Source organism: Cynoglossus semilaevis, chromosome 13 (genome assembly GCF_000523025.1).
Source record: "Cynoglossus semilaevis isolate Cse_v1.0 chromosome 13, Cse_v1.0, whole genome shotgun sequence".
Taxonomy (NCBI): Eukaryota; Metazoa; Chordata; class Actinopteri; order Pleuronectiformes; family Cynoglossidae; genus Cynoglossus; species Cynoglossus semilaevis.
This window is the reverse complement of record NC_024319.1, coordinates 7984796-8001429: the sequence shown is the minus strand read 5'-3', so window position 1 is coordinate 8001429 and position 16634 is coordinate 7984796. Positions and strand designations below refer to the sequence as shown.

The 16634-nt window shown below is 39.3% G+C and overlaps 1 protein-coding gene across 2 annotated transcripts in view; it reads right to left on the bottom strand.

Moving 5' to 3' along the window:
- rftn1b (raftlin, lipid raft linker 1b) overlaps positions 1-16634 on the bottom strand; it is a 118310-nt gene that overhangs the window by 47224 nt on the left and 54452 nt on the right. For both annotated transcript variants that reach the window (XM_025061432.1, XM_025061433.1), the window contains one exon: positions 10291-10468. In XM_025061432.1, the coding sequence (XP_024917200.1) occupies positions 10291-10468 (178 nt within the window). The remainder of the gene's footprint in view (positions 1-10290; positions 10469-16634) is intronic.

Genomic DNA, 16634 nt, shown 5'->3' with positions numbered 1-16634 from the left:
GCAGCCACACTTCTATTTGATGACATTAACCATCAGTGGCACATGTTGTCCATTTATGTGTCCTCTCATGTCATGGTTAAATGTCAATTATCTGTAAATGGTGCTAAAATACACAAAAATCTAAAAAAGTCTTCTAGAGCTGTATTAAGTTTGTATTAGTTTGCTATAGTGAAGAAGGAACTTCATTTCCGTTGACTGAAACCACATCATGAGCACTGAAGAAGAGGAAGTGGTCGACTTTGGAGACAGTTAACTGTCCGAGGTTAGTATATTCAGTAATGCTAAACCAGAGTCTCTCTGATTGGTCCATTCAGAAACATATTTTAGCAGACCTCTCTTAGGTCTCTAAGTCTTTAACTCCAGGTCCATTGATCCCAAACACAGGTTTCTATATCTATATATTTGTCTATGTCTATGACAGAAGTATCGACTCTGCACTAAATTTTCCTTTTGTTCTGCATCACATGTCTTCCATTACCGTACGGACATAATATGCCAATATTTTTCTTTCCACCTGTCACTGGCTGTCTTAATAAATAATCCTCAGCTGACATGTTTCAGGCGAACCCAAGTAAAAACAGCTGTTTCCAGTATTGCTGAATAATACATTGCACATGGTTCCCTTTAAAACCGATGCTAAATCTTTCTGTTAGTCCTACCGGCACACACTGCCGCGGGCCTGACTCCCATCAGTCAGCGATTCAATTCAATTTCAGTTTAATTCTGTTGGTATGGCACCAAATCACAACATACATTATCTCAAGGCGCCACATTTCTCTGCTGTCACTGACACCCGTCGCTTTGTGTATATCACTGTCGCAAGCAGCAGAAGCTGTGTTGACTGAGTCCATCAGCGCGAGCGTCACACACTCGGAAACCTTCATCACGACACGCCGAGAGACCGAGGCTTTTCTCCTGTTCTGAGGGCATTTTTCCTGCAGTGGAATTTATCATATTCACATTATAAGACAGAGGAGGAGATTCTGATCGCTTTTCAAGCTTCTAACTCTGAACAACTGCTTTTCACTTGTACATTATACAAACGTGAAGTGATCATCATATATATATATATAATCATATATATATAATCATATATATATATGGCCATATATATACATATATACATACATATGTACTGTATATATATATACATACTGTATATACATACATATATATACTGTACATATATACTGACTCTTAACTTCTGTCATTTAAAACCTTGTACAACACTTTCGGTATGAATCTTTCAACAGGAAGTGGTCATGGTTGCGATTCAGGACCAACAGAGATGGTCCTGTTAAGAAAAGGTCTGGGGTTTTAAAAATAGCAGCTGCTACACCTGCAGTCCATCCACTCCACTGTGTGAAACAGTAACTTCTCATGCAGCCTGCAGAGTTTGCTGTCAACCTCCCAGGCCTCGCGTGGTTAGACTGGTGTCAAATGCCTGCCTGCTCTCACGACCCCCTCCCTACCACCTTCACCTGAATCTCCCTCCTGGGTGAGTACACCTGCTAAACTGCCTCTTTGCCTCTCGTGTCCTCCAGCAGATGGGGTCACATGCTCTGCTCGGCTGTTCGACACCTCGTGTTGGACTAATGACCGCCCTGAGAGCCGAACGTTCACATTGTAACTACACATTATCACAGAGGGACGAGCTCCGAGGGCTGTTTCGGTGAAGCAGCGGTGACATCACATACAAATGAGTGTCCTGTTTGGCTGCACTGCGTATTTTCAGGTATAAACATCTGGTGTGGACAGGACATTGTTACACTGTTTTGAAAAATAACTACAAAAGTATTGTGTCAAGTCAAAGATGTGTTTACAAAACAGGAACTACAGTCTTATTCTAGAAGCTACTTTAAAATGTATTCCTATGTGCAATACCACTGCTGGCCACCAGATATATTTTCCTCCCTTTCTTTGAGGGATTTTAATTGCCAAATGGTAAAAAAAGGTGATATAGGGAGTACTCGACTTTATCAGGGTTCGGGATCCTAGCGGCAACGTAGCCCGGATTTTTGCCGCAGTCGGAACTATCGCAAAATATGTAGGAAAATGGAACGGTGCATCGAAACAGCAATGGAGATTGAATTATTTATTGTCCTCTATAATTGAATCTAACAAAACAAGCTGGACCACCTCTGAGCCGGCTGGTACATCTCCGGGTACGCCGTCAGACCAGAACCAAACTAGCCGGACCACCCTCCGGACTGGCCGGTGCAGCAGTTGGGAGGGTGGACAAGCTACTCCAGAGGTGGTCAGACATCGGACACGGAGATGACCGGTACCGAAGATGCCCTTTATCGGAAACTGACAGTTGCAACAACTAGAATATAAGTATTTGTATTCAACTATTTTGGAACTACTGCCTGAAACATAAAGTATACACAAACATGAGACATACATTCAGAAGTATTTGTTTAAAAACATAGGTTTCTGAGGGGTTTTTGTTTTAAACATGGTGTGGAAGTTAGGAAACTGTCTGGAATATTAGGGTTAGGATTTGGAAAGCCACTTCCGTTTGATTGTAATATGTTCTTCTCAAAAACAATTTAATTTGACATTCACCTTTCCAGTGGCATCTGTCATGTCCTATTTGGTAAAAATGTAAGTTTATCTGTATGAGTCACAATTTATACACTTTTCAACCCATTTTTACTTACTTTCTGTTCATCTATTAGTCTTGAATTTAACAAATACTGAATACCGAAAACAAAAACAAAAAACAGAAAACTGTTCAAATTAAATAAACCTGTATTTTTCGTCACAAACCAGTCTTCTTCTTCTACAACCTACGTTTTACCCTACTTTCATATTAATATTTAACAAAACCACACACTTCCTTTCACACGTTTTTCCTCTAATGGTTTTTTATTAAACCTCCACCTCCGTCATCTTCATCTATTCTTCATCTCTCATGCTCTCTAACCTCCGCCCATCACCCTCTCTCAGCCCCAGAACACAGAAGCGACTTGTAATTACCCTGTAATGATGAATATATCCCATCAGCTTTTGCCCGCTGAACTGAAACCCTAATTCCGAGACCTCGATTGAACAATGAGAGAAGTGACAGTCAACATTTTTTACATTTTTAAACAGTGCTATTCATTCTGTCATGTTTTTAATTCATTTTATGTCCTTTGCCTGTTTTCTTTTTCACTTGATTTTCACTTTATATTTCATTTCTATATTTGTAATATTTACTGTTTAGCCTGATTCAAGCTGTAACAGACAAAAATACAGTCATGTTGTAATACGTATATTACCTAAATATACATATAAACTATATGTATGCAGTTGGATTTTCTTGTATTCCTGACTAGTTTCAGTCCGAGCCACTATCTGCTGGGCTTGACTTGGACATTTGGATTTTTGGACTGACGGATGAAAAACAACGACGAGATGATTCTTCTAACTACAAATATAGATTCAGTATCAAAGATAGTCAAAGATGGTGGCTGGCTGTTCCCATTGGTTTATTTTTACCCTCCAGCCAACACTAAAAAAAAGAGAAAAAACTATGGTTTTAGTCATATTTCAGGGGAAAGAACAATAGAGCCTGTACAGGATGTGTAGCCAAGCCAGTGTTAGCTCCTTGATTGATGAAGGGTCAGACAGAAAGCAATAAAAAATTTACACATGACACAGTGCAGTACTTGCACAACCCTGTGAGTAGTCTTGGACAGTGAACGTAACCCTTGACTCAGATCCTTGCACAACAGATACTTAACTGGGATTATGTCCTTCTGCGTTCTGTGTACATGTACATCTATGTGTGTGTGTGTGTGTGTGTGTCTTTGGATGCTAAATAAAGGCACCTTCACCGCAGCAGTTGCACCGGTCTACTCTGATTTTGGTTTTGTTTCACTTGAAAAGGTTCATTTTTGGAGGTGCAGATGAATGGCTGCTCACTGTCATGCTTTCAATCCCATTTACTGTAACACCTACTAACTCCCTCCTTATTTTCCTCTTTTCTCTGATTTCTAGGTCAGGCAGATCCAAAAAAAGGGGATGAGGAGAGAAGATGCACTGCTCCTTTCTGCTCCTCTTTGTGGTCGACTTATTTCTCTTCCCTCATTTTTACCCCCATGTGGAGATTTAGTTTCCCCTGGGCTGCTGTTGGTGGGAGCAGCTGTCTCCACAGTGACAGACGCCGGAGATAAAGCCTCAAACCCATTTTCTTTCCAGGGCCGTCAAAGCAGGCTAGACTCTCCTGCCCTTTTTTCAATGAATATTTCTCACTCTGCCTGTCATTATTTTTATAAAATGTATTTCATTCTGTCTCCTGCTCTTACCTGCCTGTGCTTTTTTTTTCTGTCGCTGTCTCTCCTTCTTGTGCAGGAGCAGCTCTGTCTTTAAATAAAGATAGATTCAACTTTAGCCTTTTCATACAAAATCACTATTCCAATATGCCCGTTTGGCACCAGTGAACAGCATCCCTGCATTATAGAAGTCTACCTGAGGTGTTTGGAGGCAGCAGTGTGGGAGGCGATTACTAATAGACACGGTCTGCGAGAAGAAGACAAGAATAGAGGTGCCGCTATTTCAGCTACCTGACCTTTGCAAAATCTGGTTTCACCGCTTAGTGCATTCCGCTATCTGATTTTTATGAGCGTCCAATATAAAGAAGTAGAGTTTTATGTTTGTGGCTCCGGAGTTCTTTTATTATAAACAAACAACTAAGCACTGTGTCAATACTTTTTTGTCAACATATTAACAAAGGTAAATAAACCTAAATAATGACACTCAAGGCTGTTAATTTAAGTTAACAAAAAAAGTAATTTATCTGACATCCTCTATATAAGGGTGTCATTTTGATTGAGGGTCCACATTCAGCCTGATTAGATTTCAAGTGGGCCAGACCAGTATAATCACAGCATAATTACCTGTAAATAACATTAAGTCCATGGATTTCTCCTTATTAATTTATGCAAATAAGTTCAAGTTAATTATAAAATCTTCATATTTAATGAAATATAATTTACCAAAACATCAAGAACATAAAGTATTTGTGCATTTTTCCACTTTTAAAATTCATCAAGCGGGACAGATTAAACACCCCCAGTGGGCTGGTTTTGGCCCGTGGGCGGTATGTTTGACACCCCTGCTCTATCTAATAATATACAGAGGTTTCTCAACCCAAAGGTTTTCACCTTTTCCAAAAAAGTCCACAATTATCAAAACATAACAACAGAGTCCTCCTGTCATACCGACTTGGCAGTTTTTTCAATAAACGCCTTGTTAACGACAACATCTGTGTCTGCTGAAGCTGTATGTCGAAATTAAATGAGCAGTGCAATTTACAGACTGCTCAGTGCGCTACAAACACGGCGCTCCTTCCATTTAGGGGCCTTTTATGGATAGGAAAATGACTCATTGTTGTACACCTCTACTGAAGCCTCCCCTCTTTTCCTGAGGAGGCAAAATATTTATGTTGTTCCAACACTGGAGCAAAGCGCCTGAAAAATTAAGCAAAAGTCTGGACCAGATCCAGTGTTGCATGTCACCCTTCATCTCCGTCACTGCAGGGGCTGATATAAATGGCGCGGGCTACACATTTATCATATTATGCAAAAATTGCTGATTATAAAACAGATTTAATGTCATCTTAAATGGAGCGTATCAATGAAAAGCTTGGGCGCATGCTTTATTGTTTTTTTTGTGATTAATGAGTATATTTATAGCTGTCACATAATAAGGGGCTAATAAAAAGGTAATTATTCCCGTTTTGTTTTGTTTTTCAGTTACTCAGCTCAAATCACTCTCATCTGTTCTCCGGAAAAATCGGTTCCCCTCTCCAAAAAGACAGCTCCGGTCTTCAGGTTCTACATTTTCCTGACAAGTAACCTCTAGTCACTGCCTCGCAGTATTTGTCTCCCAACAATTGGAGTTCTAAACCAGATTCCATCTCTGGGCCAGCTCCCTCTTCTTCAAAACAGAGTCTAGCAACTGGAGTGCTGACAGAGCTCTGATGGGGTCAAGGTCTTAAACAGCATACTTTCTGTATGTTTCATCAACCACCACAATGCTGGGTCACGCTAAATTACCAGAGAGGAAATTCCTTTCCTGTTCTGCAGGACTCTAGTGTTCTGGGACCAGTGTGTACCAGGTCTGTTCACTGGGCTTTGCTTTTTCTCTCTGTTTTTCCACTGAAATGATTGAAAGCGAGAGAAACAGCGTTGGATCTGGTTTTCTCCACACTGTAAATGTCATTTGTAAATTACGACAGGCCGTTGCTGTAATGTATTTACCACCGAGGATAAACAGCACAACAACGCCGCGGCTAATCTTCATTGACATTTCAGTCCTTTAGCTAACACTCTCACCCACAGCGACAGTACATTAACACAAAACCAATAGCCATTATAACACACATCACAACAAAGAGTGTGATATTCAGCGCTGCTGTGTCCTGATAATTCTACTGTGAACAAAGACTAATATGAAGAGGCAACATGAAAGGGAAAATTACTGCATTTTTCCCCCTCCCCATTGTTTTTTTTTTCATATTCTCAGAGAAGTAATGAAAAAAAGATCAGGAATGTAATTCAGAAGGAAGGAGGACAATGACCAGAAGGAATAAATAATAAAATGAAGCAAGATAACGCCTGACAAATCCCTTTGGGAGAATGCTAAGGAATGCTGTATGATTTCAAAGTAAAATATGTTAACTTTATTAAAAGGAAAATAAGCCGGACAAACAAATTAGATGAGATACAATCCCTAAAAAAATAATGCATTTACATAGTAAAGTGATAAAGTAATTGGTCGTGCAAATGTAATCTGACTTTTATATTTGTGTAGCAAAACTTGTGCCAAGGGAAAAAAAAAAATCTGGTCTGCCCCAACTTTTTAAAGTTCCTAATTTCTGTGGAAGATAAGCCATTGGTCTATTTCCTTCAGAGATAAAAACATACACTGCCTTTAATGTCTTCTAGACATACTGTACAGCTTTCATAACGTGAGATAATTCATCACATTAAACATGACAAGATAATTTGGGTTCGTCACACTCATAGTTTTATCAGTAATTCTTGCCTGGACTGGAGAAAGCCGTAAAAATCTTCCCCTGTTTTCAGTCACCTCACAGCTTAGGGAAAAAAAGACAAACCTGTATGTGGGGAAAATCCTTTAACAACTTTTGTATCTTCGTGCAGTCAATATATTTGTGTTCAAGATTGAAGCTGCCATTAGTGCATTCACCGTACATCAGTCTACATCTGTGTTTAATGACTCTATATTGGCTCTATTTCCATAATGATTTGCTGATGTAGACTTTTTGGTCCATCCTCTTGCTCTTAGTCTCTGGGCATCTGACGTAAAATCTTTAGCAAAGATGGAACAAATTCCGTCTATATCCAACCTGGCTTTGTCTTTTGGTTCCAAATGGCGAACGCTGCTGGGATATTTTTTTCAAAATACTTCAATTTCAAAGAAACCTGTCTTACTGAACACGCATTAGTCGCTGGGTTAAATCTCACATTGAATCACTAATGGGCCTTTTTTTCTACAGATGTTGACTACGCTTAAAAGTGTGTTTAGTTATACGGTAAAGTAATGGTTCTTTGCTGACAGGTCCCGACACTATAAACGCCTCAGAATGGAGAGGCTGATTTTGCGCTTTGATGACTAAAAGCAGAGATGCCTCTGATGACATAGAGGACTCAGTTGTGTCCTAGACCTAGTCAGTGACAGATAAGAACCTGACTATTGTAGGGACGCTTCACCAGAGACTGACCGACACACCACATACCACCTATCATGAAGCCGCTTAGGTAACGGGCAATCCATAGCTTGGAATCCTGATTCAATGGCAACATAACCATGGTGAGCTATGTGCAAAAGAAGTATTTTCTCCCCCCTGAATACCATGTATGATGACAAAGCAGTGGATGACAACAGTCAGAGAAAGAAAACAGTGTCCAGCACCGCAACAGAACAAAAGGACGGGTAGACACAACGGATCAGATCGTTAGCATCTACTCATGTTGGTGTAGAACGCTGCTCTGGTGTCATATGGTGGCTGTTAACTACACTGCATAACTTCACTGCACAGCATGCGATTACTTAAATGGTGTGAACAACACACGACAGCTCTTTATCAAGGAGCTGAGCAAAGAGTTAGTCGTGCAACATATGACAAGGGTCATAGAGGGCACACCTCAACCACAAAAGATGAGAAAAACAAAACATACAAGAGGACAACAGGCTGGAGGCCCACAGAAGGAGGAAGAGAGGAAAAAAAAGCGAGAAAAGCGAGCAGCTGGTGTTCTCAGTGCACTAGCTCTGGTGACATGGTGTGGTAATTTGGCAGGGATTCAAGAATTGAGTGGGCAGTTTGTGGTCCTCGAATGTGATCAGGTGGGTTTCGCTTTATATTGTCACATTTTCTGAACACGACAGGTTCAGGTACTTCAGTTCATTACATCACATGTATACATGTATTTTATCTGTACTAAATGCACTAAATGTGTCATTGTTTGAAGCACAGCTAAATGGGTCATTTTTGGCCAATGAAATAATACAAAAATTAATTTTGTTAATACAACATAAAAAGAGAGATGTAAATAATGGCCTTCACCAATCAAAAACAACTTAATAAAATCACTGACTTTGATTATTTAAATACTTTTAGGTTTCCATAATATGACAACTCCTCTACTTCTGTTAAAATTAATGGAAGGGGCAAAAGAATAATAATATATTTCACAGAAGAAAGAAATGTGAAGATTGGTAAGACGAGCTGGATCTGGACAGTCTGTCGAGATAACTGTCACGTTCAGCAAACAGGCACATCCATGCCCTGCAGCCTCCGAGAGATGTTTTTGTAGACAGACCTGGATGTTCACCAGGTTTCACAGCCAGACAGAAAAGACACTGGGGTACCAAATATCTTTTTTTATCGTTGACTTTTCTTTAAAAATTGACTTTATAAAGCTTGTTGATGAATGAGGGGCTCAGGTTTCACGACCCCTGTGGTGATGAAACCTGTTCTGAATCCTATCAAGCTAAAAACCCATCAACAGCTACAGAGAAAGTGATTTTTTTTCCCTTCTTCATGCCCTTCAAACACAGTTGCCACGGCTCCCTGGCCTCACACCTTCCCCAGTCACATTTGACAGGGCAGAGTTGGGGGGGGGGGGGCTGCACAGGGCTGGAGGGCAGATGTAGGGAGTGTCTGGGTGACTTTGTCCGCACAGCCAGTTGTGGCTGAGACATTGGAAGGCTGCTGCTGTGTACCGTCCAGTGCAGACGTCAATATAAAGGTAAGAGTCTGACTACAAAAATAAAACGTTTAATGAACCTCTAATGTTTCTTTGAGTGGAAACTTTTTGTGAGAATCTCACAGACACACACATCTAATGCACTGGTTATAAAATTGTATCATTATTTCATGAACAGTAACAACACGTACTGACCAGCCTCTATGTAATTCTGCTGCCATTACAAACATTAAGATAAAGCAGGATCTGATTTCCATCGCAATTATTTTCTGAATTACGACATTAATTATAGTACATTAACCATCCCGGTCTGTTTTCTTAAGTGACGCTAATGGCTACATAATTTTGCCATAACAAAGGCTCTAATTCCCAAGGGTTGAGATAAGACACCTGAGGGCCCTGAGAGACAACCATCTCAGTGTGATGGTCCTGTCTGTGTTCACTAACGATAATCCTGTAAAAACCCTTTTCTAAGAGCGATTGCATGTGATACCTTGAACCTTGTGAATTAGCAACATGGTCGAAAGTAGACCAGTCTGATCTGACTACTATTAGACTAATCCTACAAGATGTCTTCTCAGCTGACCATCTCTATTTTTTTTTACTTCGAAAAGGGTTATGATTGAAAAATTTGGCAACACAACCTTTTAAAAAAGCATCTAAAACTTGAGGACCACTAGCTATTTTTTTCATTTTTATAGTAAACAACCATGAACACATGATTGCGGTTACACCCACATCCCTACGGTACTACTACAGTAACCACCATGTATTAGAAAGAGAGGTAAACTATGGGGAAAAAAAGTCATGCCAATGAACAAATTTCCTTACCAGCCGTAGGTCAAACAAACTTACCAAAAAACAGAAAGATCATCAACTGAAAAACAGCCAACCAATGACCTTCCACCTAAACAATCAACCAGTAAGTCACAGAACATTCCAGTTAACCACTCAACCATTTAACCAACTGACAAGCCAACTTAACAGCCAATAAGCCAACCACCCAAAAGAAACAAAAACAACAACGTCAACATTGCATTCATTGGTGCTAATGTCTTCTTCTCACCCGTCATTAAGTCGGACCAGTATGGCCCTGTAGAGCTGGTGCTGCTGACTGTTGGATTCTGGACCACAGGGGTGGATGAATGGATGAACAGCTGCCAGAATGAAGCCCTGCTGGTAAAGCTCCTGAAGCTGACATGGTAACTCCCTCACCGAGGAGAGATGAAGCGTGGATGTTCCACCTAAAAAACATTAAAACATGGAAGAAAATGTGTGTGAGATAAAGAAAAAAAAGTCAGAGTTTTATATTAACATCGAGCTGCTGCATCAGAGTGATATTTATTTAAAACCAGCAGTTTTTCAGTAGCCTCAAGAATCATAGACACTGTTCTTTAAGTAGGTCTCTGGAGGATTTTGAGCACAGTAATTGCTTTTGTAACAGAAAAAAAAAACACCCGGATGGGCATTAATATCTACTAAGGTGAGCTAGAAATGGCAGGTAATTTAGTTTCGGTGACCTTTTCCCTAACTAAGGATGGTCCAAATGAAGAAACATGCAAAAAAATGTAGAGTTTTATAAACTTTACAATACCTCACTAGACACTGCCTTTCTATTGGCACATTTAGGTTAATCCTCCTGTAATAACTAAAATATAACATTCACAGTACTGTAAATGTACAATGTAGGTGACAATATTCTAGCACACATTGTCAAGAGGCAAGTAGAACACTGAACATTCAGTCTATGAAGAAAATAAGAATCTGCAGAATCTGCAGTGTTTCTGCCACTGGAAACAAATGACATATACTAGACTGAGATTCACAGCCATTAACCTCCATTCACTATACTCTGTTTGATTCATACAACAGGTTATCATTACTGTAGACGTGCTTCGCAGACAGCTTGACCTTCTTAACCTGATGCATAGTCTTTCAATGATGAAGCAGAACTGAGATGGAAAAAAGCTCCAAACTTAACAAACAGAATAGCAGTAGTAAACAAGAATTGTGGGAATCCGACAACCCATCAGACTGACTGAAAGTTATGACCAGCCTCCTCTTTTGTTACCATGTCACGGCACTGATTGAGTCCATGGATGATTATGTAGCATGCTTACGTAGTATGCCAGTGTCACCTATAAGCTCTCGAATCTCAGTAGCATATGTTCCACTACACCACAATGACCCCTGAGCAACTCCCAGAATAGATAGGATGTTGTGTAGGTTTCGTAAGATTTACCAACGAGATTCCTCTCATTGTCTTCCAGGAGCCTTGACAGTATTACAACCAGAATTTTATGAGTTTATAACAGAGCCAAATAGGAAGTTTCTCTAAAATCTAAGATAATTCCCATAAGGCGGTGTTGGAACATAGTGCAGTCATAAAACTTAGAGACATAAAACATAAAATATATGTACAGAGGTTAAAGGCTTTGGTGGCCAGTGCAATTTCAGACAAATAGATGGAAAGATAATTTGAATATAAGATCCCTCTGGAAACGGCAGGGGGCGATGTGTAGTTTTAGGGGTTTTTTAAGTACATTGCTGTGTATTATCTTCTGTTCTGGTTTTTATAAAGCTGATTCTGAAACTTAGAAACTAGGTACTTGACTCTTTTTTTAACTGTTTTCAGTGTTTGCTCTCAAATGTTTTTTTGTTTTTTTTTTTGGATAACAGAAGATTTCTAACCTAACCTTGAATTATCTTCGACTAGCTGACTAAACTAACTTAGCTTACATCGGGCTAACCTAGCCTACTCAATATATTTTTCTAACATCCTTTTAGTCCAGAAAAAACATTTGTCTTTTATTTTTTATTTTATTTTATTTTGCATTATGCTAGCTATAAGCAATTTAGAGCTAAAAGCAATTCCAAGCTAAGGTAACTGTGGCCAATATACTACTATTACCATACTGTATATACCCATAGCTATGATTTGACTATTTTCAGATATTTTTGATCGTGTAAACTCCAAAGTGTTGGAGTGGACTCAAATACAAATGCTTACTCAAAAAAAGACTCCAAAACAAACATTACTTAACCAAGTCCCTCTCATTTTGCCCTGTCATTCCAGGACAGTATTATTCACATTTACAACGTCAGTGATTTTCAAGTCATTCCCAGTTTGTTTTTGCAATTAATGTCTCTCATTTCACTCCATCCCCTCAATCCGGGAGTTAATAGGATCGGATCAAAATCCAATCAGAGTTGATTGCTTTGGTTGGGTGTCACAGCGGCTCTCTTTATAGTCTGACACTTCACTCGCATACGCTCTCAGCTTGTCTTGAATGTCCAAGCACAGCGGACAAGGGTCTGACTTTAATGAGTGGCGATCGGTGCATGACCAGCTGTTTTTCCCTCAGGGATTAAATCTGCAGCTCAGAGGCTGTGGTGATGGTCTTGTTTAAGGAAGAAGCGGCACACACACACAGCTTCTGTCAGGCCGCATCAGCCAATCGCAATGTTTAGTAATGGATGGAGGGAAGGAGAAGGGTTCTGTTTCGGGAATTGGACCAATTATACCAGAAAATAGAAAGCTTTATTGCTGGAGGACAAGGAGAGAAAATCCTAGGAAACAAAGGGAAGAAAAATGAAGGCTGAAAAACAAGAGAAAGAAAGAAGAAAACAATGCTCAATCCCATTTCCTCTCTCTCTTACTCAAAATGGAACATTTTCACTAGCAGTAACCTCAACCCAGAGCCATTATAAAATTTTAGGGAAAAATGATTGAGAAACCAATTAGAAGAGATTGGAGCACAGACCAAACTCGCCTCAGTTCAGGAGTAAAAAAGAAAAATGGGACTAGGCTTTAGGCCGATGATTAGCGGGAGAAATTATTTTGGCCTTGGACTTGCCTACTTCCTCATAAATAGATAGGGATACAGAGAGGCAGTAGGCCTGGGTCCCAATCCGCTTCCCACTAAGTCCATTACCAAGTCCACTTTCCATTTCAGGGCAAAATGAGAAATGCAATTGGCTCCAAACTCCACATTCTGGTTGAAGGATGTAATGGATGTGATGTTTCTTTCCAAAGGCTCCTGGTCATTTACAGGTCTGATTGGCTGAAAGAAAGTTATTGTTGACTGTTGTTTATATCTTTATATTAAACTCTGCCTCCTTCAGTTGGACCCCAACATATCAATGAGTAGAGTAGACATGACTCTGCCAAGCTTTACAAAAGTCACTGCCCACATTCTCCCAGGAGTGGCTTACATTTTGGCATTGTTGTTAAGCAGTGCCAACTACAGAATAGTGTTGAGTTCAGAGTTGATTTGGTAGTGGAGTCGAACCTAAAACCTTCCAGACCCATGTTTTCTTCCTTAACCACCAAGCCACCACTGCCCTATGGTGTTTTGGAAGAGGATCCCATCATGACTCTATTGTACTGTTGCCAGCTGTGATTTACATTTACTGTAACATCACTGTTTTTACACGGACATGGTTTGAGAAACATTTTAAAACCCTACACGGGAAATCCCTAAAACAGGAGATGACTGAGCTGAAGTGGAAAAATAATCGAGCAATTGAGAGGCCGTGTTCTGGACAGCTCTGGCCTGTGGATTTCCGATTTTCTTGGATTGCAGCAGTACCGTGTATGAGGTGACATTTACTGCCGGCCAAACAGCTGGCGTGTGTGGGAAATCGCCAAGACAAAGAGCTTGTGGAATCAGAATCAGACTGTGGAGGAGTGGGGGAGGAAGGGAGGGCGGTCTGGAGGTCTGTACAAGCTGTCACAAGACATGTGAAATCGGTCTACGGCTAATTAGAGTCAATGAGAGTGTACAGAACCTTAGTCCCAGATCTATGGGAAAAGTCAAAGTCTAACAGTTCAGACGGAGGTCAGACGGAGGTCAGACAGAGGTTTGATCTGTCTGAGGTTGCAACAGGAAATCTAATATATAAGCTGCCTGGTGAACATCCAGGACACTTTGAAGCTGCATTTAATTACATATTTTCCCATCAGCCTTTAATGAAAACGATTTCAGATCCCATGACTCATCATTCTCCTCTGATTATTTTGCCCCTGATCATTAACCTTGCTATTATAATGAATGAGTCTTTATTTTGTTTAAACATTTGCTGTTTTACTGAACTGTATATCAAACAAGACTTGACATTTCTGTTTCCTTATAATTAGGAACATCCAATATTATCGCGTATAGCATAATTAGTTCATTTCTGCGTGAAAACATTATTGGTTTTTCCTCCGATAATGAAAACCTGATAACGAGTGCCCTAAAAATAGTTTTGGGTAAAAACAGCTGTATATTAAAGTGAAAGTCACTAGATGGCAGAATTGCAGCTCACTTAATTAATCTCTTTTAATAGTCAGGGGGTTGTATACAGAATGCTAGTGCCAGCAACTCACACAGTGGTTTGTACAGATAAATATTACCAGGCCTATATTGGTATCGGATATCGGAATTGGAAATCAAGTGTTTGGACAATATCAGCATATCGGATATCGACAAAAATATCGAACATCCCTTGTTATAATTACACAATTAGGTCTCAGTGTCGCTCTATGTCACTAGAGTCCAAGTCTTAAACGCTCAGCCTTTGGTGTTTGACTTCAAATGCAGGATTGAGTTTAGGGTGTGAACAGTCATGTTCAGTCTAAAGTCCACCTTGTATAAATCTAAATTACCAGTATTCCAGTCCAAGTGAAGCTTGGTCCCAGTCAGTAAAAACAGCTTCTGTTGCATTTGTTTTGCATCCATGAGACTGAGCGTAAGTCAGGTTGTGTGTCAGTAATAATTCAGGTCTTTGAACACAGTTTTTGACTCTAAGTTCAGGACGGAGTCATCGGTAATTGATGTTCGTTTGAGTCACAAGACCTGGATGTAAAGATTTTGTTCACTATCACACTTATTCTTCCCTTTGTGCAAAAGTACAGAGATTTTTGGAAACAATAAAATAAAAAAAAGGAAGAAGAAAAGAATTTAGATCAAACTCAATCCCTCAGGGCAAATGAGGCCTTTGGCTAAAAATACTCTCACCAAATTTCAAGAGCTCACTCTCTCCTACTGCACCACACATAAGCATTAGTGGTAAAAAGTCTGTGCATAAATTAATACAAAGAAATAAGTCTCTGTTGTAAAGCAATGAAACAGTTTCCTCTCTCCTGCTCCTCTCCCTCCTTCCTCCATCAGTGGCTGCCTTCAGACAAAGCATTAATCCCTCTGTGATCTTTGATTGTGTATTCATTCCTTTTCCCTCTTCACTTTTGCTGCTGTGTAAATATGGCCGCTTCTTTTTCCCACAGGGATGCTGTTGGTTCACGAGGTGGTGGATGTGAGGTAGAAAATAAAATCCCCATTTATTTAGCTACTCTCTCTTTCCATTGTAGTTTAAGATGAGTAAATAAAGAATGGTTTCAATTAAACATTGGGGGAAACACAGCCAGTGGCTGCTCCAAGTTGGCTTTAATCGCTGTGTGAGCTGAGTTTTATTTTTCTTTCCATTTCTTATTTTATCCATGGGACATTAAAATTTACAAGCACTACGCATATTTATCAAACCAAATTTTATTCTTAAGGCTGCCCAGAGGAACACAGTGTTGCCCAGTAAGAGAATTTCATTTTGTTGGCTTAGTTATATCCCTTTTTAATTATATTTTGGTCACATTTGTTTGTTCTTTTAGTCAGACTTTAGCCTCCACTTAGATATTAGTAAACTTCTTGGCAATTTGTGGCTACACTTACTGAGACATTTGAGCGGTTTTAGCATTTTTTAAATACTATATAACTTTTCTGTCCAATTTTAGGCTAGTTCATAGCTACACCTTTAAAATACTGCCCTGCATTTTGTATTTATAAGACATTCTGGCACACTTAATCTAACATTTTAACTTTTGCTTCATAACTGGCTAACTGTTACCATTATTGAATTCTAACGGCATACTTTTAGACATTTCTAAAATCTAAATAATTAAAATCTAGCTGGGAGCCTGTGTAGTTAATACAGAACTATGTAAAATTGTGTGATGTTAAAGTTAGAAATGTAAGTGTTGCAGCATCAAAGGGACTGAGATAAAAAGACTACACAAAAAACAAGATCTTTGAAATGTAAAATATAAACATATTGTGAAAATAAAATGTTTTTAAAAAATAATATAAAATAAATTATACATTATATAATATTTAAAAACTACTAACTATACTAATATATTATAAACTCACACAATTTCCTTAGTGTAATCTCAATCTAATCTAAGAAACAATATGCTTTGCCATAATTAATAGTGGATTACCAGAACTATCCCTTTAAATGTGGCAGGTGTTTCTCTACACACAGGAGCATGCCGTACCCTTTGACACCACAACAGCAAAGTTACACTGACCTGATTGCTTTGCCTCATGTAAGACATCACAAAGTACAAAAATGATTATCCATTCTCCCTTTAGC